This window comes from Canis lupus, chromosome 31, assembly GCF_048164855.1.
Source record: "Canis lupus baileyi chromosome 31, mCanLup2.hap1, whole genome shotgun sequence".
NCBI lineage: Eukaryota > Metazoa > Chordata > Mammalia > Carnivora > Canidae > Canis > Canis lupus.
The window spans coordinates 25,588,648-25,615,137 of record NC_132868.1 but is presented as its reverse complement, the minus strand read 5'-3'; the positions used below and the strand labels follow the sequence as shown (position 1 = coordinate 25,615,137).

Below are 26,490 nucleotides of genomic sequence, written 5' to 3'. Positions count from 1 at the left end.
GATTATAAAAGTGATCCACAGTTATGGTGGCCACGCTTCCTTGGAGAAGGTGATCATGAGCTGAGCCTTGAAAAGTTGGTAGGGAGGGTTTGATAGATGGTGATAGCGGTACAGGATATTATTTTACAGTGATCTTAGCTAGCTGTGTGTCCTCTAGTACATCATATGGGGTGGGCCCATTGGGCCCATGGAGACAGCACACTGAACATGAATCCATTCTTTGATTTCTGCCACTGCTCAGGGCAGAGGATTCTAATGTGTCAATAGATGCTTATGGAAGGGACCTCAAGATATTTTCATTTAACTTCTAGATAGTATTGATAAAGAAATTAAGGCCCACAAAGTAAATAAATTGAACTTATTTAACATGCATGTATAACATATAGTTATCAGTCAGAATGCTTAATTTACAGTTCAGTTCTTTTTGTTCAGAACCCTGCTTTCTTATTCTCAGTTTCCTTGGCATCTTTTCTGGTTCTTTGAGTTGCTTTGAAGAAGACATGTTTATATAGAGATTGCCTCATATTCCTGAATATATGTAATCAAATCATATGTGAAAAAGTTTAACCACAGACATAGGTTGTAGAGAGCAGGTCCATTTCCAGATAGTTAAATGCACTGAATCCTTAACTAGAATTCTTATTTAGAATTAATAGCCATCAATAAATGTGTTTGGTTTAACACACTGTATCTAGTATGTTGCCTGACCAAAAAAAAAAAAAAAAGGTTAAGAGTAAATATTGGTTGAATAAATGGGTGAAGGAATGAAATTGACTATCAGGTAAAATTTGGTGATTGTCCTTTTGAGGGTAGTGTGTTGTTATTTCAGTGATGCATTAGAATAGTGTAATTTTTTTTAAGATTTTATTTATTTATTCATGAGAGACACAGAGAGAGGCAGAGACACAGGCAGAGGGAAAAGCAGGCTCCTCACAGGGAGCCTGATGTGGGACTCAATGCCTGGACTCGGGATCACGCCCTGAGCCAAAGGCAGATGCTCAACCGCTGAGCCACCCAGGCGTCCCAGAATAGTGTAATTTTTGCCCAGTACTGAGGTAGAGATAAAAATGGTAGTGATGTTATAGAAACTGAATTGTTGCTGGCAGCCAGCACCACAAAGCTTTAAATATTTATGTTAGCTGATGTATAAAAATCCAAATGTGGTATACAAAGTTCGGTTTGGTGGTGTTAGTGTGAAGAGAGTTTTTAAAAGGTAAGGACCACTCCTAGTTTGAAATACTTAGAGAAATATGCATGAATTTCTTTCTTTCTTTATTTTTGTACTGGAAAAATGACTTTTGTAGTGCTGGGGCTCCTCTCTGGTGAGGTATTTATTGAAAGTGAAATCTGTTTTCATATACTTTTTAGTCACATCTCATGGCCGTGGGGGTTTTGCTTTTTCCTGTGGTTCTCATACAAGCCATTCCTTTCTTTCTAGCTGAAGTGGAGCAGAATTTTGAAACCCAGGAGTTTATAATGAATAGTTAGCAATGAGCAGAAATACAAGTCTTTCAGGACCTGATTTTGACTGCTGGAAGCTTAGGAATTATAGTGGCAGTTTGGTCTAAATAGTGATTCTGGAATGGGACCATAAACTTGGCGGCATCTTGCAGTCAGACACTAGACGCATGAGGGATGGAAATAATTTACTTTTTAAGAATGCCTCTGTATTTTCCTGATGATAATTAGTTTTATCTAGTTATATTTGGTTTATTGCTGCATAGTATTATGACTCTGCCTCTGGAAGGAAAAAAGAAGAATAAAGATATGTTATTGAAATATCCCCTTTCCAAACATTTATTTCAATATTTAAGCCATTGGCATTTGTGAGTTTATTTAGAGAATTTTTGGACAATTTGCATGTGTTTTTTTATAAACAAAATAAGAATTTGAATAATCATTTCATTTTGTTTTGCAGAACCCCAGCTGAAGGGAATTGTGACAAGGTTATTCAGCCAGCAGGGATATTTCCTGCAGATGCACCCAGATGGTACCATTGACGGGACCAAGGACGAAAATAGTGACTACAGTAAGGAACATCAGCTTCCTGAAATACCATTATGATCAAATGTATGGCCCAATGTATCTTAGACTTAAGACATGGGCAGGCTGCCTTTTGAACTATTTAACTGCTAGTAAGCTTATGTCTTGTCTTTTATCCTTTTTGCTATAATTCCCTATAGTTAAAGAGGCAATTGGGGAAGGTAACCTACTAAATGAGAAGGTAGGAGGCTTGAAGGAGTTACAAATAGTCAATGGATAAAAAAATTCTCCCATCCCAGGGTTTGTAGTCAATATGTATTCACAGGAACAAGGCAGACTTTCCAGCGCAAGATGTTGTTTTAATCCTAGAACCAAATGAGAAACATGTTATAATAATTTTCAGAACATTGTTTCTGGCACATCAAAATTACTTCTTAAGGTAAACATTGAATACATACATATGTATATTACATGTGATTTCATTTTGATTGAGGACAAAATTATTGATTTTAAAATAAAAATATATATTTTTTATTTTATATTGATTTAGAAAGAAAAATAGTATGATGATATTTTGGTAATAACAGGATAATAAAGACTAGTAGACCTGAAATTTTATTTGTTTTTTAAACAAAATGCCAAATATTCAAAGTTTATTAATAATGTCCCTGGAATTATTTTTAACTAATTTAAGTATGGAGGTAACAAGTTTAATAACTAACTAAACTCAAATCAAGATGTAACAAAGTATATTTGCAGTTCAGAAGAATTTTGAATACAAGTTTCAGAGCCACTACCTTCCTGAGGGTACATATATGTCCCACTGAGTTGTCTTCTGACTGGATATGATTTTGAGGTCGGTGTGACAATCTACTAAACTGCATGAGATAATCTAAGAAGCCTTATATTTTAGGTGAAATAGAAGTTAGATTAAAATGAAAGATTCGAGGGAAGATCTGCAATTCTTAAAGTGTGAAAATTTGCTTGTCTACCCCTTTTAAGTCATTCTTTGTTCACTTAATATTACACTTCACAAAATATGAATTACAATACAGAAAAGATCTTATTATGAAAATTTGCAGCTATTTCCCACATAGCTGATTAGCCTATTGTGGTTTGCATTGTTGTTTTGTGTTTATAAGAATGCATTCTCTTAAAAAAAATTCTTTCTTTCTTTCTTTCTTTCTTTCTTTCTTTCTTTCTTTCTTTCTTTCTTTCTTCTTTCTTTCTTTCTTTCTTTCTTTCTTTCTTTCTTTCTTTCTTTCTTTCTTTCTTTTTTTCTTTCTTTCTTTCTTCTTTCTTCTTTTGAATGCATTCTTTAAATGATTCATATTTACAACAGATTACAGAAGAATGAGCATGTCTTAATTTCCATGTAAGATTTTCAAGTATTGCCATTGCCGTCTGTACCTGCATGTAGATTTAGTGAGGCTGCAAGTATTGATGGAAAGAATCAGGGAGATTGCTTAGTTGTGTCACCTGCACTGTCCGGAGGTATCCTTTGATCTCAGTTTCTTTTTCTATAAAATGAGGTGGCTGGAGATAACAATATATATTTTTTTAGAATTCAATTAGCCAACATATAGTACATCATTAGTCTCATATGTAGTATTCAACAATGTATGCGTACTTGGGTGACATACTTGGGTGGCGATAATAATATTAATGTCTTCTGTCAGCACCATCCATCCAACATTTTAAAAAGGTGAAATATTACAAATTGAGGAAGATAGATTCAATCCCCAAATAAGTGGAATAGTCATATTCAGTTCCACATGATGCAGCCATAACCCAGACAGCTATGTTGCCAGATGTATGACATTTATCATGGGTTTGTGCTCAAAGGGCAGGGGCAAAAGTGGGTTCAATGGACAAAAATCCTTCATTCACCATTACATAGAAAGATAACTGAAAAATACTCTCTCTGCAGATGCTAGATCAATGTCTGGCGTAAATTCATACCTGCTACATGTATATACACATACACTTATACACGTGTATATGTACGAATATATATGCCTATGCATATATAGGCATAATGGCATTATGCATAACACACATATTGAGGGTGGTGCATTTTGTCAAATACTTTTAGAAACTGAATTCATACATTCAAAGTATCTTATTTTTATTTTTTAAATTATTATTTTTTAAAAATATTTTATTTATTCATGAGAGACAAAGAGAGAAAGGCAGAGACATAGGCAGAGGAAGAAGTAGGCTTCCTGCAGGGAGCCCTATGTGGGACTCGATCCCAGAACCCTGGGATTATGACCTGAGACAAAGGTGTGACACTCAACTGCTGAGCCACCCTAAAATATCTTATTTTTAAAAGATAAACAACTTGCACACACTTTTTGATATATTGGTTTTAAAAGTAGTTTAGATATACAAACATACAACTAGGATAAATCTATCTGGATGCTCAACCCCTGGCTTAAAATTTAGTTAAAAAATATCAGTATATTTCCCACTGTGTGCTTTCCCAGATGGAGTTCCACTATCACACGTAACAGCTATCCTGAATTTAGCATTGTTTATTTCCATGCAGTTTTAAAAATACATTTTTCATATATGTATACTTAAACCATTTGTAATACCATTTTGCATGTTTTTAAACTTTTTACAAATGAGAGCATTTCTGTATATAACTTCTGTGTACTTTTCCTCCATAATATTATGGTTTTGATGTGCATATGTGGTCGTATGATTGCTTTCTATCATTCATTTTCATTTCTGTAAACTATCTCTTTGCATGAAAATACCCAAATATATTTACCCATTCTCTTTTTGGTGGATAATTATCATCTCTATTTTAAGGCAACACAACTATATTTCTTATAGATGTTGAAAAGACCTTCCCTAACCATCCTTTATAAAATGATACATCTTACGTTGATACTCTCTCTTCTGATATCCCCCACTTTTCTTGTATTCATAGCTCTTTTAAGCACTACACACACACACACACACACACACACACACACACACAGAGTTGTTACTTGTTTGTTTTTGATCCTCCCCTTCCTCCCAGGAGAATGTAAGTTCCATGAGGGGAGAAATTTTGTTTTGCTCTTTAGTGTATCTTTAGAATGATCCCTAGTACATAGTAAGTACTCAACAATGGAATAAATGGAATGAATGGAATAAGTAAATGAATATCCTCCTGTGCATTTGTAAAAAGTTTCTCTGAGTCATTGCTAAATACTCTACCCACCCAAATATTATTTTAACTTTTTCTTCTGAAATAATTTTAGAAAATTTACAAAGTAATACAGGATATTTCTATATACTTTCCATCTAGTTTCTCTCATGATATCATTTTATGTACAACAGTAAAATTATCATTGCCAGGAAATTAACAATGGTATAGTACTATTGACTGAGCTGTAGACTTAATTCAGATTTTACCAGTTTTTCAATTAATGTACTTTCTTCTGATTCCCCCCTCACCACATATTTTCATTGAACATTTTCCAATGCAAGCAATTTTTATTTATACTTTTTCTTAGTGGGGATAAAGGGTAAAAATATCAGAAGGATTTGAATTCTACTCATTTTTTTTAATAGGAAATTATAAACCTCTAAGATGTGAAAATGACTTTTCTTTCTCTACTTTGTGTGGGCAGGAGTAAAAGCATTTGATTGTTTGAAAAAAAAATCTTGTTACTATGAGCATCTGTCAGAATTGTGCTGTTCGGTTCACTAGACATCATTAGGTCCAACCAACCTTACCATGGTATCTTGCATTGAATTGATAAAGACACCTGTTCTTTTGTTCATGAAGAAAAGACTAATTACATGTAATTGAGTACAAAAACAAATGGGTTTGTCAGCAGCAACAGATAAGAATCTCTGCAAATGTAATGATAACAAAAGATACAAAACTGTGTTGGAACACTGGCACAAAAAAGACAATTGCAGTTTGGAGAGTATTAATAGGAATATTTTACATAAAATTAGAAAGGTAATTATTCTGCTCTACTAGTTGCCATAGGAGAAGATGCATTTGAAGAGGTCAAACATGCTGGGGTGGAAACAATTAAGATTTTATAACCGAATGCATTGTTCTCTTTCCCTCTGAATAAAATATATGAACAATGATTTGAACATGAAATGAACTGCCTGATAAATTAGTACAATGGTGAAACTGGAGATATTCAAGCAGATGCTGTACCGGCCTTTGTAGGGAGTTTTACAAGAAAACCCTGTTGGTGTGGGAAGGGAGAAGAAGGTGGTTGGGGTAGTTTCAGAGCTCAGTGACTTTTAAAGTCTCCTTCAGTCCTGAGATTATTTTTTTTTTAATTTTTAATCAAGATTTTTAATTTTAATTCCCATTTAATTAATATCCAGGGTTATATTAGTTTCAGTGTACAATATAGTGATTCAACAATTCTATACATTATTCAGTGCTCATCATGATAAGTGTGCTCTTTAATCCTCATCACCTATATCACCTACCCCACCACCCCATAACTATCAGTTTGTTCTCTATAGTTGAGTCAATTTCTTGGTTTGTCTATCTCTCTCTCTTTTTCCATTTGTTATTTTATTTCTTAAATTCCACATATGAATGAAATCACATGCTATTTGCCTTTCTCTGACTAACTTATTTTGAAGCATTATACTTTCTAGCTTCATCCATGTTGTTGTAAATGGCAAGATTTCATTCTTTTTTTTTTGTGACTGAATAATATCCCATTGTATGTATGTACCACATCTTCTTTATCCATTCATCTATTGGTGCACATTTAATTGTGCCAGTTTTTGGGTTGTTTTCTGGGTTACTTACACTAAAGGGAGTGTTAACTAGTTGTATCCATGGGATGAGGTGAGCCCCGGTCCTCCTACTCTGCCATCTTCCCTGGGAGTCCCAGTCCTGAGATTCCTTCAACAATTATTTTGAATAGGTAAGATAAGTATATAATACAAAACCACAAATGTGCAAAAGGTATACAGTTGAGAAAGAGCAAAACAATCCCTGCCAGCCAGGAACTGGCATGGCACTCCAGCAGGCCTTGGTGTACTTCTGTTGAATATACACAATTTCACAGAACACCAAATCAGACAAGGCCACTGTGATTGTGGTGGATCATGACAAAAACAAGACCACTTAATCATGTCTGAACATAGACAAAAAGAAGAATGTTGTCCAAATTACAAAATGATCAAATATTTCTCTATCCTGGCTTATATGAGTGGTGCTTATTAATTCACCAAACACTGCTTTAACTTTGTTCTTCTTGTCTTATAGATAATATTTATTAACATATGCAATCATAGAATGACAGTCACTTCTTTAGAGCATCCAATTGAAGGTAAATCTACATTTCTTTGAGCCCTACCTAAAATTCTCTAACTCAAGACCAAATGCTCTAACCCCTTCTACTGAGATCCCAGCTCTGTCATCGAGTGTATTTTTCCACCTTGCCATGAGTCATTAAACCCAACTTTGTTCAATCATAGGTATGTTTCTTTCCCTGGGAGACACTGACATAGTCAAAAGCAATTTTTTGTTCTCCTCTCTGCCCCCTGGCCACATTTCTTGGTGTTCTTCTGGATGTAGTCTGTGCATTTATCAACATATACCATGCAGTGTATCTATATCATCTCTCTCTCCGTTATCTAACACTTGTTCAGTACCTTTTTAAACTTATATTGTTGTATCTATGAGATTTTTCCATATTAGTACATATTTACACGGAATAATTTATTTAACCTAATTCTCTGTTGAAGGCTATTTCAGTTCTTTCTTATATTTTCTAATGCGAACAACACTATAAAGAATATCCTGGTTCATAAGTAATTTGCATGTGTACAAGTGTACTTATGGGACAGATACTTAGAAGTAGAATTCTGGTTAAGGGTATATGCTTTTTTAATTTTGAAAGATATCTCTCTGCTCTCTGTCATATAAATTTACATTGAGGTTGTCTATTTCCTTATGTTCTAGTCAGCACAGTGTGTTATCAAACTTCTGGTTCTTTGTTACCTAGAGACATAAGTATTATTTGTCTTATTATGACATCGGTTGAGCACTTGTTCATGTATTTTAAGAACCATCTTCACTTCTTTTTCTATAAAATGTCTATTTATATCTGTTTCTATGAAATGTCTTTTAATTTGTAGGAAATCTATTTATATTTTTAAAAATTAGCTCTTTATTATATGTGTTGTAGATTTTTACTCATTTTGTTTCTTGTCTCTGAATTTTTTTGGCCATGCTTTATTTATTTTATTTTATTATGAATATACTTTTACGCCCTCAGCTTTTCTTTGCCATTTAAAAAGGTTTTATTCATTACAAGATTATGTTTTAGACAATCTTCCATGCTTTGTCATAATAAATTAGTTTGACTTTTGTGCTTAATATTTAATTAATATGGAATCTGTTTCTTGAGATCTTTTGATTTAGACCTCTAATATTTTATATTCCTAACTACTGATTGCAAGTACACACACAATGTATTCTGAGTTTCATAAATTCAACTGGAAACTGAAAAATGTAGTCATCCAATTATGTTTTCTATACAATACCAAACATATGATGTTTTAATACCACCAGCCACAAGTATATAGACACAGCCAAAGCCAACAGAAGCTCTGTATTGCTAAACTATCAACAAAAACCTGATCCACATGGTTAGTTAGGAAAAATTATCAAGGACATAGGGATGCTGGGAAGAATTATAAAGAGGTTACTCCCTGACCAGGAACCTTCCTGGACAAGGAGTTCATCTTTTACATCTACTCAAGCATATACATTATAGTTCGCATGGGAATGTAAGGGCTATATTATATCCAATGATAGGGATATTATTTTCTTCTACTATCATCTATCCTTTAAGAATATGTCATCAATTTGTATGTGTGAAATCACACCTATAAGCTGGATGAAAAGAAAAAGAAATGTATGTGTTATCCTGCTGATTTTCTTTAAACAAGATTATTTACATAATCTTAAGCAAAGTACATATAATGTTACTCTTACAGTGGCATATTTTTTCTATATCAAAATTAATATTTATCCTCAGCTTATGAATGTAGTTACTTCACTTGATTTTTTAATAAAGAAAATACCTTTTGATTTTAATAGCTAGAAGAAGAGTGATGAACATTTGTTAGAAATTTGTTTTTGTTGACTATGTTTTAGTTTTAAAGAGTATGCCTCCAGATAATATTTGTGGAAAGCATGAACAAGAACAAATTATTTCCTTGAATAGTTTACCCACTCGCATTAAATAATCAGGGAATGACTTTCTAAACTTTTTGTAACCTTGGCCTCTTTCCTTCTTATTAGTCTTGTATTTCTTTTTGATCCTAAGTCTTCTGTCCTCATGTGTCCCTCTAGTCAGTGAAGGAAAACATGAACTGTTTGAAATTATCCTTCTTCCTTGTTGCTTCGTGACTGTTTATGGGCATTTTTATAGGCAGTATGCATAGTTTAAGAATCTTATGGGAGCTACTTAACCAAGTGTATTCCTAGAAAAAGCTGATGGCTGAGATTATCTTTAATCTCTTTGTGGCTCTGAAAGGTGACCAGTATGTTGACCTTGAGCAAATCATAACATTTCTCAGATTTACACAATCTCTGATTATACAAAACGAGACAAACAGAGATTTTAGAAGCCTTTCCATTCTCATATGGAAGGGAATGTGTGCTCAGAAAAACTGACTGGCAGCTTCCATTTCCCTAAATACCATTTGTTCTGAAAGGTATGTTACCAGCAGGAAATCCTCTTCAATTTACAAATCCCTATGTGGTATCTTCAAGGTGTGTATAAAGATCTGGAGAGTCATGCATGTAAATGATAGAATCAGAATTTTCATCTGGGCTATCTGACTTAAAATTCTGTACCTTTGGGTTAGTTTTCTAACCTCTTCACATCATAATTCCCTCATTTGTTTAGTGGGAATGATGATAGAACTTACATCATAGGATTTTTGTGCAGATGAAATGGGTTGATTCATGAAAAGTACTTAAAATCGTGCCTAAAACACAGTAGTTCCCAATAAATGTCAGTTGTTGCTATTATCATTATCATCATCATCTTCATCTGCATGGATGAGAGAGTACTTGTTTGCAAGGAGTTCACAGACAGCAGCCATTTCAATAAGTATAATCCCTAATTGTGGCAGCTAATGTTACCTGAAAGTGTGGAAGTGCTGAGCTAGGAGGTACTGAAGAGTACTCTAAGTCAGTGGTTTAAACAGTGTGTACTCCCTAGACCAGCATCAGCATCATCTGGATACATTCTTGAGCCTCACACTAGACATACTGAATTAGAACTCTGGGCTGTGGCTCAGCAATCTCTGTTTTGACAAGCCCTCTAGGTGATTCTGATGCACTGCAGTAGCAATGACTGGTAGCTCTCCTCTGCCCCCAGGATTTGGATTCACATTTGCTGATTAAGGCAATCTCTGTCTTGGAACTGCTACACCTAGCTCTTCTGGTACCTGATTCCTAATGTAATAGGGAAAGCATGATGAAATTCAGACTTTGTAGTATCTCAAACATGTGTGGAGTTGGTTACATTTTTTTAAGCTTTCTAGAAGCCTCATTTAAAAATATTTTAATTCCAGTATATTTAATGTACAATGGATGAATGGATAAAGAAGATTTAGCATGTGTGTGTGTGTGTGTGCGCGCGCACACGTGCACTCGTGTGTGTGTGTGTACACACAGTGGAATGTTATATTTGATTTATACATGGAGAGAAAGCTCAATTCTAAACAGATGTATGATCAAACATAGGTTTGAGGGAATTATACGAATGATATAAGTAAGCCTATGTCTTGGACATTTTACACATGCTAATACATTTGCTTGGAATTACCAATCTTATTCAGTGGCTTCTCTGGTAAACCACTCTTATCCTTTAGAACCCTTTAGAACTCTTATCTCCTTTATGTGAAGCCTTCTCCAGCTTTCCACAAACAGTTGCCACCTTTACACAGCACCCCCCACTAACTCACTTCACCTGACTGTGTTTGAACCTTGTGTGTACATTTATAGCAGCACAAGTCACATTAAATTGCAGTTCCTTATCTGCATTTGTGTTTCCCCTCTGAGTGTGATGTCCTTATTTGCCCTTCTCTGGAGCACAGCAATGGACATTTTCCAAGATCTCATGGCAGATATGTTTCATTTAGCTGGCACACCTCACAGGGGAAAAGGAAAAAAATGAATGTATTCAAACAATGGATGTACCTGCTTTCCCTTACATTTTCCTCCTACCTACCTAAGCCTTGAAGAGTTTTGAGTTTAGGATACCTCTTACTCAATGCTGTGAAATCAGAATGACTTCAATACAGCTTCAATGGAAGAGTATAAACCACTTATATATCACTAATTGTAAGTCAAAGTGGCTTGGACTGGGACTGTGAGTCAGATAACCTGGTTTGCAGTCCAGGTCCTGTCCTCATTTAGCTGCATGTTCTTGTTTAAGCTTCTGTACTCTGTAAAATGAGGTGTTTGGAAAAGAGTAACTCCCATATCCCTAAAAGATCTAAACTTTGAAAGCCTGTAAATTGGAAATGATTTTTGGTTTTATGTTTAAAAAACTTAAAATTTTCCCTTTAAACACATCATTAAAAAGGCAAAATTTTAAGAGTGGATAGTATAATAATTTGTGCAATGAATTTGAAAACTATAGTAAATTCACTCTGCCTTCAAAATATAACAGAATCTGACCACTTTGCAATACCCCTGTTTACCACAATGTAGACCAAGTTGCTCTCATCTTTCGACTTTTATGATAGCCTTCTGACTGATCCTGTCACTTACTGCTTTCCCTCTTCAGTCTGTTTTCCACACAACAGCTAGAGTGACCCAGTGACCATGGGTCTTCTCTGTTCAGTCTCTTTCACTACACATCATTAAGGGTAAAAGCCAAATTTACTTTATGACCAATCTCGGTCATACCTCTTGACTGCTTGCTTTCCTTTCTTTTGACTAGTCTTCTTGCTGTTCCTCAAACACAGCAACCATGCTCTTTCCAGAAGCCCTTGGTACCAGCATTCAATGTTTTCATAGCATTTTCTTCCTCCAAATATCTAAATAGCCCCTTTGCTCCTCATCTTTATTCCTTTACTCAAAAGTCAAGCCTTTTCACATGAAAGCCTTTTCTGGTTAATCTATACTTTTTCAAATCCTGTCTTCAATACTTCATTCTCCCTTGGCAACTTGATTTTCTTCTTCCTTGAGAACACTTGCCACTGTCTTATATACTTATTTATCTTATGTTGCTTCTCCACTAAAATTCCCATTCCCCATATATGCTACAGTACTTCGTCATTCATACTTGCTTATGTTATTTTTTTCACTAATTATAACATCCTCTAAAAATAAGATCAACTGCTTCTTGTCTCTGAAAACTTTTTCTGATTTCTTTAACTAGAAGTCCTGCTTTTTCTTCCGCATACGCTCTACATCTCTTAAGAAATTTATACAGTTTCATCTGTATGTATTTATTATGTATGTAACTTACTTCCTTTAGGTTATAAGTGCCTTGAGGTCATTGACTGCATCTGATTTATCTCTGTGTTGGCATGTAATAAGGCCTTAATAATGAGTAATGGCTTAATAATGGATATGGATAGGTTAATTTATAGTAATAATAGTATAATCACACTACCATTTAAATTGAAAAGCTTAATTAGAATAAAAGCTCCACAGAGACAGGGAGCTTTGTCTGCATTTTGGACTGCTGTATCTTCAGCATCCAGAATCGTGCGTGGCACATATTAGGTTGTCAGCATTCGTTGAATAAATGAATGCAAGTGAATTCTCAGAACAACCCCATCAAATATGAATATGACTTCGTTGAACAACACCCAGCTTGAAGGATTAATGCAAATTGAATCACGTTGGCATTTTGTTTTGAGAATGACAGACAATTTAAGAGACTTCAAAGGATGGATAAGGAAGTCATTTTCCATTATGAAAATAAGAAGAAAATTGAGTATGCTTAGTCTGGAAAAGTGAACTCTAGAGCAATAATAGTAAAAGAAAAAGTAAACACTCTTGCATAGTTTTAAATATATCTTCAAAGCATTATGTGAATATATATTCATGGTGATAATTACAGAGGCATCATTTTCTGAAAGTATGTAAATGATACATTTACCCATGAGAGAAGGAGCCATTGTTTTTATTATTCAACTAGGACCAGAAGCTAAACTTAAGCTTATTTTGTAGGGAACAGAAACCATATACTCAGGTGCTTAAAAAGTAAGAAGAAAGGGGGGGGGGTAATTTCCTTGAAGTAGTAGAATAAGGTATTATAGTTGTGATAAACTAGAGATGATTAAAATCTCCCTGAAATTACCTGCTCCTGAGGTTCTGAGATGTGAGATTGATTTGTTCAAGGTAGAGTAAGGAAAATTCAGTTCCATTATATCTACATCTGGTGTTCAGTCCTCAATACAAATTATTGCTTCAGAGATTTTTCAGATTTGCTTACATTCTTAAACTTAATAGAGATAGTAATTAATGGCAGTGGGATTTCTCATATGTTTCTGGTTTGATTAGGTATCAGGTTATACCTACCAGTTTATTAAGGAATAAATCATAACTTCATTCTCATGCGGATGGACATTTTCCAGGACATACTACACTGAACTGTAAAAGAAGAATTATATATTTTCCCTGAGGGATTTGGAAAAATAAAATGGTCACCTATGTGCCAAGTATTATTTTTTAATATGAGTTTGGGGTATATCAGAGAATAATAGTGAATGTTCACTGAGTAATTTTATAAATTTCATTCATTTAAGTATTATAACAATTATATAAAACAGGTACTTTAGTCATGTCCACTTTGAAGATGAGTAAACTGAGGCAGAGGAAGTTTAAATAATTAGCTCATGGTCACATGAGATATTAGATGCTAGACCCATCTAATTTGAACACAGTGAGTTTAGTTCCAGAATTAATGGTTTTACCCACTCTACACTGAATTTCTCTTTCCTGGTTAATATTTCTCTTTCCTGGTTAATAATAAACGTTCCCTTAAATCATACCACTACATTTTCTCACAACACTTTTTTAAAGTATTAAAAAGGAAGTACAATTTACTTATAAAATATTATGGTGGTTTACTTTAGGATGGTATAAACACTGAACTTGAGAGGATTTTTCTTCAATATGTTTGATGTATTTACATTGTAAATTAAAGTATTTTTTAGTAATAATTTTTTTTAGAAATAGTAAACCATTATATAATAATTTTAACATTCTTAATCCCGTGGCCAGTTTCATGTATCTGACTTGGGAAGTTTGAGGTGTGTAGGATGTGTGTGTTTGTGTGTGTGTATATATTTCCATGTATTATTCAGTAGCCTAGATAGAGTGGTACTGAACAGGCATCCCGCCAAGATCTAGTGAGGTTGCACTTAGTACATCTGCTTTTCCTGACACTGAGACAGAGTGTGGAGCACATTCCCATGTCAAAATATGTCTGTTCAGCATTACTAAGCCCACTCTGTCGTATTCTAATTGAATTTTTAAAAATACCCTAAAGAGAGCTTCTCTTTGCTTCCTCTTACTTTGGTATTGGCAAAAGACATCATTTTACTCTTACTTCAGTATGTAGTAGGATCAGTTATGATCCTTGAGGAAGCAATGTGGTGGTGTGAGTATCTCATACAATTTCAGAGACAAAGACATCTCTGTGTTTATGGAAATTAACACGCATTTCTCCATTTACCAGCTGTATACACCTGGTCAATTTGCTTAGCACTTTGAAACCTTAGTTTCTTATCTACAAAATGGGAATTATATGTGAAGACTTAAAGTATATAATATCAAACTTGCCCTCGTGGAAGAGAGTGTGTTGGAAAGTCCGAAGAGGAGAAATCTCTGCTGCCTGAAGTGTGAACAAGAGTAATTTCTGGGAGAGTGTAAGGCTGAGCAGAGCCATGAAGAATTGTATAATTGGTTTTCTTGGTGCCTATATACAGTTTCAACACTCTGCTGAGCCCTAGACTCAGCCTTCTCGTTTTTAAGGGAATTTGACTGAAGTTGAATCTGGATAGGATTCAACCCCACTGCACTTGGAATTTCCCTCGGAGTGGGTAGGAATGAATACAGTTACACGTGGTCTCTTAGTCCTTTGAGCCTGCTGGTGATCTAAGCTGGGAAAGCCTTATCAAGATGCAAGGGAAGACAGTCTACTTCCCCCTGATGTCAAAGTCCTCTGGAACACTGGCTCCGAAATTTTTGAACATTAGAATCACCAGGGTGACTTAAAAAAAAAAAAATCTTATGCCCAGGTCAATAAAATCAGAATCTCTGAGAATGGAATCAAGGCATCAATATTTTAAAATAACACAGTTGGTTCTGAAGTGTAGTCAAGTATAAGAACAGTGACTTCTTCTGGAACATTGCTTCTTATACTGTAGTGAGCATCAGAATCACCTGGAGGGCTTGTGAAACTACTGAGTTTGGGCCCTTACTCCCGGAGTGTCTGATTCAGAAGGATCTGGAAGAAGCGCTGAATGTTTGTATTTCTTTTTTTTTTTTTTTAAGATTTTATTTATTCATGAGAGACACAGAGAGAGAGGCAGGGACACAGGCAGAGGGAGAAGCAGGCTCCCTATGAGGAGTCTGATGTAGGACTCGATCCCAGGACCCCAAGATCATGACCTGAGCTGAAGGCAGATGCTCAACCGCTGAGCCACCCAGGTGCACCATGTTTGAATTTCTAACAAGTTCACAGGACCACACTTTCAGAACCACTGTTTTAGAACAGTGCTTCTTGAATCTTAAGTGTATGGTAATCATTTGGGAATCTTGTGAAAATGCAAATTTTGATTCTGTAGGTCTTGGATGGGGCCAAAGATTTTGCCTTTTCTGTAAACCATGGGAGATGCCAATACTAGCCACAACAAGCTTTGGTCTACTGACTGGTAAGGTTTGATAAGGAACAGCATCATCTGGGAGCTGGTTAGAACTACCTCAGACATATTGAATATGAAATTGCTTTTTAGCAAGCTGAACATTGGAATCATATGAGGAGTTAAAAAAAATATATTGATGCCTGGATTCAATCTTGAAGATTTTTATTTAGTGGGTATGGGTGTGGCCAGGATATCAGAATTTAAAAACAAATAAACAAAACTCCCAGAAGGTTGTAGTATGAAGCAAAAAACTTTGAGGCAGAGTTATACAATCAGATATTATTTTAAATAATAATATCATTGCTATACTTTTATGGAATATTCCTTAGTATTATATTGTAAAAAAAAAGCTGGAGATGACAGGTAAATGGCCCCTTCGGGGTCCATGGCAGACATCACTAAATTGTTTTTCTTTTGTTTTTGGTTTGTTTTGTTTGGATATCACTAAAATTTTACAACAGTCATTGTGGCCTAGCGTCACATGTCTTCTGAAGACATAGTTTTTGGGCAGCTATGACAAAGTGATGGGAGTTTCACATATGCCTGTCATATGCATGCTTCATCTTTATGAACACCAACATATTAAGGGAGAAGTGTGTTCTAGTTACTAGGCCACAAAGATGATTCCCATACAACTCCGGCTTTCTAGCTGCTCCTAGAATAGTAGACAAAGGTTGAACCTTTATGTAAGGCAAAACTTAATAATGCCAGAAAGCACTGATACTGCCAAGTCATTTGAAAAAAAATCACTAGATTTCAGAGATGGAAGAGATCCCCAAAAGCCATGGTCCTCAGACAAAGTAGACTTTAAACTGAGCCTTGAAGAATAGGAACAAAATGTGTAAGCTAAGATCAGGAGAACTGCATTTCAGATAAAGAGGCACAGAATTACTAAGTGGAGAAAGCTCCTTCCATGTTGAGGACAAATTAACTGACTAATAGGTTTAGCAAAGAAATTATGTTGTGGTATCACAGGATCATAGATTAGGGTGCTTACCTGATGCCAAGGGAAGTTTGCACTTTGTATTTTAGGATTTGGAAAACCAATGAATGTTACTAAGCAGTTGCAAATGAGTGATAGGTGAAATAAATGTACTTTGGAAAAATGTTGTACATAGGTACAATAGGAGAAATGAGCTGAAGGAGATTTTAAGGTAGAGAATACTGAACCTCTTATTTTTCAAGTTCTTTTTCCCACTCTCCAATAATAATAATAATAATAATAATAATAATAATAATAATAATAAATAAAAAACTTACCACATTTATTTCTATAGATCCACTTAATATTTTTGGAATGAAGCAGAAATATAATTTATATTTACATATTATACCATATAGAGATTATAAGGCATACACACACACATAACCTCAGTCATGAGCAGTAAGTAGAACATTTGAGTGTCAATGTCAGTATAACTTGAGTGGAATGGTGAATGTTTTCTTGTGGGTTTTTCACTGACTTTCCACTATTTAAATATAATTGCTTATCAGTATTGTATGCCTGAATTTTCAAAAGTGCTTTCTTGTTTTGATAATTAATGATAATGAAGTGCGAAGCTTTGGTTGTGTATATCTGAAACATCTCAAGCAAGTAAGTTTTGTTGTCTTTGTGTAATTTTAACTAAGAGGAACTGAAGGTTTTGTGCTTTCTAAATGGGGAATTTCTGCTTGGCTGACAAATTTCTTTTAAAGCTTCCAATTTTATTTATTATAGTTCCATTTTTTTTCTCACTTTCTTTATAAATACTTATTGTGGTTACTAGAAATTCTCTTTTATTTCTTAAGAGCAACAATATTTTGTAGCTTTACAACCACCAGAGTCTAGGTTCACATCCTACTCCTTTCTTGGCTGACTTCAACACCCCAGGAAAAGCACATCTATGAGATTCAGTGCCCTCCTCTGAAATGATGGTTGCAGAATTCACATGGGAAGTTGTTGGGTTTTTTTTTTTTTCTGTTTTATAGACTTTCACCACTATGATTACAGGTAGTAAGTCTGTCTTTTACATCAATGTATTATAAGTGCCTAGCACAGTGCCTGGAATGTGTGTGATGAATTAATGAATAAAACTGAGAGGCCATAGTACCAGTTTTGGCAATGTACTGTTTGATGGAAGATTTGTGGAAGATGCAAATTTAAAACCTTTGAAACATAAAAGATATCTTGGAGGATGTTTCTACCCTTTGATCTGGACTGACACCTGTGCTGTTCAGAGTTCTTCATGTGGATGATAAAACAGGTCTGATGTATAAGACAAATTGGCTGCGGAGGATGAATGATGATGGGCATTTGCTTTCATTATCAATAGTGACATGCTTCATTTTTCATCTTAAGACAAAAAAAAGAATCACATTGAATTGACTTGTTAATTATGCAAGTTTCTGAACATCTCTGAAGTAACACAGGAAAGGTTATATGATAATATCAGGTTTAAAAGCCAATGGCAGGATTTCTGCCAGGCTTAAGGCAACATTTCTACTAGCTTTTGTCCAAGAAGGGGATCATCATGTTGCTCATTTTCACTGTGTTTGAAAATTCACAAGGTTTGCTCTCAGCCAATGCTTAGAAGAAAAATTTTAAGTCTCTAAGCTCCAACCCACTCATCAGTTCCATACGTTAGTAAATTCAGTGGAGAAAATAAATCAGACAGTTGTATTATTTGACCAATTGTTTATAAAGTAAGGCATCAGACTGAAAGCATTGAATCACTATAGCCTAAAGTATGTTGATTTTTACGTTGTTTTCATTGTCTTATTTTAAATATACAGTCGTTTTTGCTCATTGAATCTTAAAAATATAAGATGAAAAACGGTGCCTTTTTTTCTGCCATGACACCTTAAGAAACTTAATATGAGATGATGACCCAAGCATCCCTTGCCACCCCCATCATGAAAGCTCTAGCCACATCAGTGATAACTTTGTACTTTTATAGTTTGACAAATATTTTTTAAAAGTGTTATTTTATCATCATAACAGGTCAGTGAAGCATTCAGTGTGGACACTAAGGCTCAGTGAGGTTACATTACATCAAGTCACCAAGGTCACACAGCTGTCAGATGTTAGGACTAAGGCTCATGACTGGGAACTCTGTCCAGCAAGTTCAATTCTCCTCCTAGTCTTGTTTCCTTAAAAGCTCAAATAGGGACTATCATATAGTTCCCTTAAATTCCAGAAGGAAAGCTATTTTAGAGAGTTAAATTCAGTGACCACAGTTAATTAGGCTTCTACTGTGCAATGTACCTTGGATGGAAAAAAGTGTATTTAACACTCTCGTACTCTTGAAAAATTCCTTATTTGCTGGGAGATTCAGGCAAACATATAAATATGAAATAGTAGCGTGGTAAGTGTTGTGAAATGCTGTGGAATTAGGATGAAGCAGCAATTAATTTGCCTGAATGAATACTCCATTGTACCATAATTTATATGGCCACTTTTATGTTGGAGGAGTTAAGAGCCCAGACTATCTATCTCTTACTTTGTCGACTATTCTAAAAGATCATTTTCCTATAGAAAATGAAGAGGGGGGAAAATTGACCTTAGTAAAAGATAAATAAAGGCCAGAAATAAATATTATTTTCATGACTAATGAAAAAGCCTATTGAGTGACTTATAAATGTTACCATGAATACTATAATTACAAATATTACAGGAGACTATAAGATTGTAAGGAAAAATAACCTGGTACCAACTTAATTTTAGGTTCAGATTTTTGTAGGATATGATGTTATTTGCACTCTTTTTTTTTTTTAAAGATTTTATTTATTTATTCATGAGAGACACACAGAGGGAGAGAGAGAGAGAGGCAGAGACACAGGCAGAGCGAGAAACAGGCTTCATGCGGGGAGCCTGATGCAGGACCCACTCCCGGGACTCCAGGATCACGCCCTTGGTCGAAGGCAGGCACTAAACCCCTGAGCCATCCAGGGATCCTCCATATTATTCACACTCTAATAAGTATCTTTATTGAGAACATTTTGATGTGTGGGAAATGATCATTCTCAAGACAATTTGATATTGAAGTATACAGATTATAAAATCAAATATCTCTATTCTCCCTCAGTATCTTCCACTATAAATTTAACTTAAGTTTTATTGGGTCACAAAATACATTTTTTCCATTCCCATTCTTCAGGTTTAACCCAGAACTTGAAAACATGACTACTCTTTTATAACTTCACTATTATAAGCAATAAGGAACCCATCTTTAGAGTTGCTTGGGAAGATATTGGAAGGAAGAATTCATTATGAGTTTTTCTCTCCTTCTTTTCTCTTTCTTTTCCTCTCTTCCTCTCCTCTTTTGCATCTTTGCTGGTTGTCACAGTAAATGCTTTCTGTTGTTTGGGATTGATTGCTACCCTTTTTTTTTTGGTCACAAGAATTTTTTTTTTTTTTTTTTTGTCACAAGAATTATTTGTGTAGATAACAGATAGAAATTAGGTTAGAAGAGAACACAGCACTTTTACAAGGCACTTTTTTCAGGTCTGGTATAATCTTACAAAAGGTCTAATATCTTGATTATAACAGATTTCCCCAAATTCTTCCTTTCTTTTGCATTCCTTCTAAAACCTGCATCACCAATCACAAACACACACACCAGCCCCATGTATCCTATGCTTTTGTCCTCTCAAACTTTGCATCATGTAAATTTTCTGGCTTTCCCTATAGATTCCATTTTAAATATATTCTATGTGTGGTAAATATTTTAAGTTTTTTCTTCCATGCTTAATTTCTTGCATGCTTTTCTTGCATGTTTAATTTTCTTACATGCTGGAAATATGACCAAGAAAAGCTATTCATAAGCAACCTTAAAGAGAAACCACTGCTGATTCATTTATTTATTTGGCAAGTATTGAATAGTGGATTGTGAGACCAGGATGCAAGGCAAAAAGGATAATAATACAGTTTCCAGGGCCTTTGAGTTGCCCACAAAATAATAGGGACCTCAGGAAGGATTACGGTGAAGGTTTATCCCCCAGGGACCACATCTGTTGGCTACATCACTATTTCCCCATCCTAAGCACGACATGTGGCATATACTAAGTGCTCTATAAATATTTATGGAAAGAATACTTATTTTTTGAATCAGAAACATTATAGAGATACTTAAAAGATACCATATGAGAGTTCAACTGGATAAGGCTATGGAATCATACCCTAAAGTTTATGATGACAATTTTTTATTCCCTTCTTTATTCACTTGGTATCCAAAAAAGAAGTTAGGACTTTTTATACTCTGAAATAAAGCCAAGTAGTGAGATACTTATTTTAAAAGTGACATTTTGCATGTCAGAATGCCTAGCATGATGCCTGAAAAGAAGTAGGCATTGCATGAATATAATCTCTTTAGCTTTTCCTATCTTGTGAATTACTTTTCTTTCACTCTCTCCTGCCACTTAAATTTCAACCTGAGACTGACTGAAATTTTTTAGGTCCTAAAACATATACAATTTCAGGCGTTCCCTCAGAAAAAAAAAATATAGCATGATGAAATGAAAATCAGATACAAAAATGAGTAGAGTGAGAAAATAAGTCACAAAAGATTAAATTTTAAAAAGCTGAAAGCTAAGAAAAAAAAAGCTGAAAGCTATCGCAAAGATGATATGGTCTAGGGAAATCAAATATTTTAATTAATTACTTGATGGATACAAATATATGCACTTCTTTTCCATTATTTGTGTGTATACTCTGAACATCTTTTCATGATGCATGTTTCATGTTTCATGTTGTATGGTATCAAGGTATTTCAAATCCATAAACTACTTGCCTCAGTAAATAACTTTTGCTAGTCATTTATATGTTATTATAATAATACTATGTATCCAACAATCACATAGCCTCCATTGCATGCAACATCAGTGTTTATATCTCAAGTGTCTGGGGTGGCTGGCCAAGCAGCTCTGTTGATCTTATCTCAGTTACATATCTAGGGGTCAGCAGTTATCTGTCAGTTAACCTAGAATTGCTTTGGCTGGATTATTGAGGCCTTTTTATTATGCTTTAAGTATCTTATATCTTTTTCCTGGGACTGGTGGTTAGTCTGTGCATGTTCTTTTTAATGCAGTGGCAGAGGAGAAATGAACAAATGGGAATAATGAGCTCTTTCTTTCAGACTCTGCTTGCATTTGCTAACATCCTATTGGCTAGAGCAAGTCACATGGCTGAGCAAAGTGTCAATGGATAGGACAGTATATCCTTCTAGAGCATTGCAAATTCATATGGCAAAGCATATAAATACAAGGAAAAGTGGAGAACTGAGTGTATCAATGTGATTCATCTGTATATTTTTTTTTTACCATTTTCCTTCATTACTTAAAAAAATAGCTCTATTGAAGTATGTTTGACACACACACACACACACACACACACACAAAACCCTATACATATCTTGTGAACATATATAATGTACACAATTTGTTGAGTATTTGTATAGGCTCACCCTCATGAAACCATCACTACAATCAAGAAGAATAAACATACCAATCAATTCCAAAATTTTCTTGTGCCCCTTTTCTTTTCTTTCTTTTTTTTTTTTTTTTTTGTAAGAACACTTAACATGAGATCTACTCTCCTGAGGTCTACTCTTAACATGTGATCTATAGGCACCATGTTTTATAGGAGATTGCTAGAACTTATTCATCTTGCATAACTGAGACTTCATATCCTTTAATAACAGCTATCCTTTGCCCTTCCCTCTAGCTCCTAGCAACCACCGTTTTACTCTCTGCTCTCATGAGTTTAATTATTTTAGATACATCACGTAAGTGGAATAACTCAGTGGAATAATGCTAAGACTGACATTCAGATTCATCGAGGTTATCCTATATGACAAGATTTTCTTTTTTGAAAATGCTCAATAAAATTCCATTATTATATATCACATTTTCTTTACCCACTTATCCATCCATGGACATTTAAGTTGTTGGTATATCTCGACTATTGTAAATAATGCTGCAATGAACATGGAAGGGCATATATGTTCTTGGGATCCTGCTACCAACTTTTCCATATAGTCCAGGAGTGGACTGCTTTATCGTATGATGGCTCCATATTTAATTTTTTTAGAATCTCCATACTATTTTCTATATTGGCTGCACCATTGTACATTCCCAGTAGTGCAGAAAGGTCCCAATTTCTTTACATCTTTGTCAACAGTAGTTATTTAATTAATAGTGGCCATTTGAATAGGTATGAGGTGGTATCTCAGCATAGTTTTGATTTGCATTCCCTGGTGATTAGTGATGTGAAACATTGTTCCTGTACCTATTGGGCATTTGTATATCATCTTTGGGGCTTTTTTAACTGGATATTTGGGCTTTTGGCTATTGAGTTACAGAAGCTTTATATGTGAGATATTAATATTTTATTGCTTATACAGTTTTTAAATTATTTTTTTCCCATTTTGTAGATTACCTTTTAATTCAGTTGATCATTTCCTTTGCTTTACAGAAGCTTTTTAGTTTAATGTAGTCCCACTTGTCTATTTTTGTTTTTGTTGCCCACACTTCTGGAGTTATATGTAGGAAATCACTGCCAAGAGCAATGTCAACAAATTTTTCCCCTATATTTTCTTCTAGGAGTTTTATAGTTTCAGGTTTTATGTTTGGATTTTTAATCCATTTTGACTTATTTTTGTCTAATTTCATTCTTTTGAATGTTAATGTCCAGTTTTTCTAGCACCGTTTGTTGTAGAAACTATCCTTTCCCCTCATTACCTTTTTTAGATCATTTATCCATGTGGTTTGGTGATTGAGTTTCATATGGATCCCAAGAATACCAATTCTGTTATTTCAGTTTTCAAAATATAAGAGTCAGATTTACATAAAGGTTTAGAATGAAACACTCCTTTTGGAAAGGAAAAAAAATGAGAAAATACTTGAATGTCAGATTCGATGCTTGAACTCTCTTTGGCTTATAATGGTAGTCTTTAACAAATGTCTACTGGGTCCTGAATATATATATTATAAATACTACCCTGTTCATTCTTTCATTCTCTCTCTTTCTCTGTGTTTCTCTCTTTTTCTTTCTCTCCCACTCTCTCCTTTTCTCCATATTATACAAGTGTGGTTTCGGTGTGGTATTTGTTTGGAGAGCTTACAATCTAGCTGTGGTTAGAAGAGAAACATATTTTTTAAAGGAAAAATTATAAATAGTGGTGAATAGTCTAAATACAAGGGCAGTTAGGAGTGAGAAAAACCATGTGGTATTTGGTATGTCATTTCAAGCATGGTAGGGTTTTCAGTATGAAGATATGGGGAGAACAGCAATCTAAGCAGAGAGAATGAAGTAAGTAAGACTATGGAATTAAGAAGTAGGAAGAGGGAGATCAAATTACTAGAAGCAACAAATAAATATATTCAAAGGAATAGTACCATGTAGCAAAAATGTAGGCTGTGAGTATATATAACTTTTACTGTAAGGCTGAGATGTTTTAAGTTTTTAATTTCTTTTTTACCTTAAAAAAAAACACTTTTATTTCAATAAGAAAACCACAAACCCTGGAAATGTGTGACTTTTCATGACTTTTATAATCAATAATATTTATTGAATGTAAGTTATGTACATATAACTAGCTTGGCAATTGCAGAGTCCTACCCTCAGAAGTCTTTCATTTTAGGGGTGGAAACAGATGTGTAAACAAATGACTATGATACCATATTCCAAATGCTATTATAGAGATATACCTATGAAATAAACAATCACAGAAAAGGAAACAGCTATCTCAGAAGGGTTTGGGTAAGACTCATGATGCAGTTGAATAGTGAAGACAGCTTTTTCAAAAAGAGAGAACAGAAGAAAACAAAATTTAGCCTCATTAAAGATTAGGGGGGAATGTAAGAAATGGAAATTCTATAAAGCTGGTTATGGTGAATGGAATGAGTAGCAGATGATAGACTTCCAAATGCCATTTGAAGCCAGATTCTGAAGGGTGCTGAGGGTCAGGGTAGACTTTGTGTAGTCCCTAGAGGTGTAAGCAGGGTAATGGCATGATTAGATACAAGGGACTTCAACAATGATGTGGCCCACTTACTACAAGTTACGCTGTGGCTGAGAGGGTGGACAGGAAGACTAGAGACATGGGAGGAATTCTCGCAAAGGCTCCTGTGAGCTAGAGTCTATGTGCCACAGGAAGATGGATAATAGAGAAAGGTACATCATTTGCCACTTTTTAAGATTTTAGGGGGTAGATGCAGACCCTCCCAGAGAGAGTAGTTTTTAGCTCTTACCACTAAAAAGTTTCATTCCAAAATGTTTACTGATTTTTTTTTTTTTTTTTTTTTTTTACAGACTTTCTAGATCTTCCAAAGCATACCATCTAAAAGCCATTATCACTTTCTGGTTCATGTATGACTTTCACAGTCTTGCTTTTGTCCCTGCCTGACTTTAGTAATTTTCACACTCTCAAGTATGAACAGCTTTGAATTTGCTTTGTTATGACTGTGTCAGTTAAATGGACCCATGTTCTTAGCATTTGTCCTGGGAAATCTTTTTTTTTTTTTTTTTTTTTTGTCCTGGGAAATCTTTAGGTTAGAAAGATGTTCTGCACAATTTTGGATTTTATTGTTCTTTCTCATAAGAATTGTCATTGAACTTGATACTTTCCGGTAATTGCATTTATTTACCATGTAGAAGTACCTTCCATTTTGTTGGTACCTTGCTATTAACTCTGCTTTCTTTACCAATCTCTATCGGTTAGGAATAGGGTTGGCTCTGCATGACACAGACTAAAATAACAAGACCTTATTTTTCTTACATAAAAGCCAGACCTTGGTAATTGAATGCTGGCTTAGTGCCATTGCCCCACAAAACCCTCAGAGACCCAACCAACTCCTTTCAGCTTGCTTGCCACCACTCCCTTGGGAGTAGCCCTTGTTTTCATGGTCTCAACTGATCCACACACATATCCCCATCCCAGTCCACGCAGCAATAAGGCAGAGGGCTGAGAAGGGGTAAAGGAAACCTAGAAGCTGTTTTAAGGACAGAGTCTTCATGTAAACAGAGACCTTTCTGCAAACATCTCACTGACCAATACTGAGTCCATAACCACAGCCAGCTGCATGATATGTAGGGAAGTATAGATAAGTAGTCTTATTTTATGAAAAGACAATAATGGATATTAGGAGAAATTAAACTTAAAAAAGAAGGAGGGAACATAATATTTTAGTCAGATAACCACATGAGAGACCCAGAAAACCTTTGTTCAGGGCCAGTTTCACTTGGGTTACCTCTCTGAACCTGTTTGTCCTAAAATTAGGATAATCATTCTGTCCTAAATGTTCCCATAGTGTTGGCGGTTGAGGGTCAAATACAGTGATGAATTGAGAATTCAGTGTTGCATAAAAATAAAGTATTATTTTTAAAGTATTAAGCAATCTTCTGAATATAAACTCTATAGATATTAATGAGACGGTGTCAGTTTTTACATTAGACCCTATGATAACCTTATTTGACAAGCAAAAGATTAACAGATTAATGACAAAGAACTCTTAAAAAAAAGAAAACACCTTTCAAGCATATGATAACGCATTTGATTCTTCTATGAATGCTATGCAATAAGGATTATTATGTTCATTTTACAGAGAGGAAAATTAAAGCAGAGGTTA

At 34.8% G+C, this 26,490-nt stretch overlaps 1 protein-coding gene across 3 annotated transcripts in view; it reads left to right on the top strand.

Annotated features, from left to right (window-relative positions):
* The window catches only part of FGF12 (fibroblast growth factor 12), a 543,450-nt gene that overhangs the window by 331,389 nt on the left and 185,571 nt on the right, over positions 1–26,490 (top strand). For all 3 annotated transcript variants that reach the window (XM_072807854.1, XM_072807853.1, XM_072807852.1), the window contains one exon: positions 1,919–2,029. In XM_072807854.1, coding sequence (XP_072663955.1) covers positions 1,919–2,029 — 111 coding nt within the window. The remainder of the gene's footprint in view (positions 1–1,918; positions 2,030–26,490) is intronic.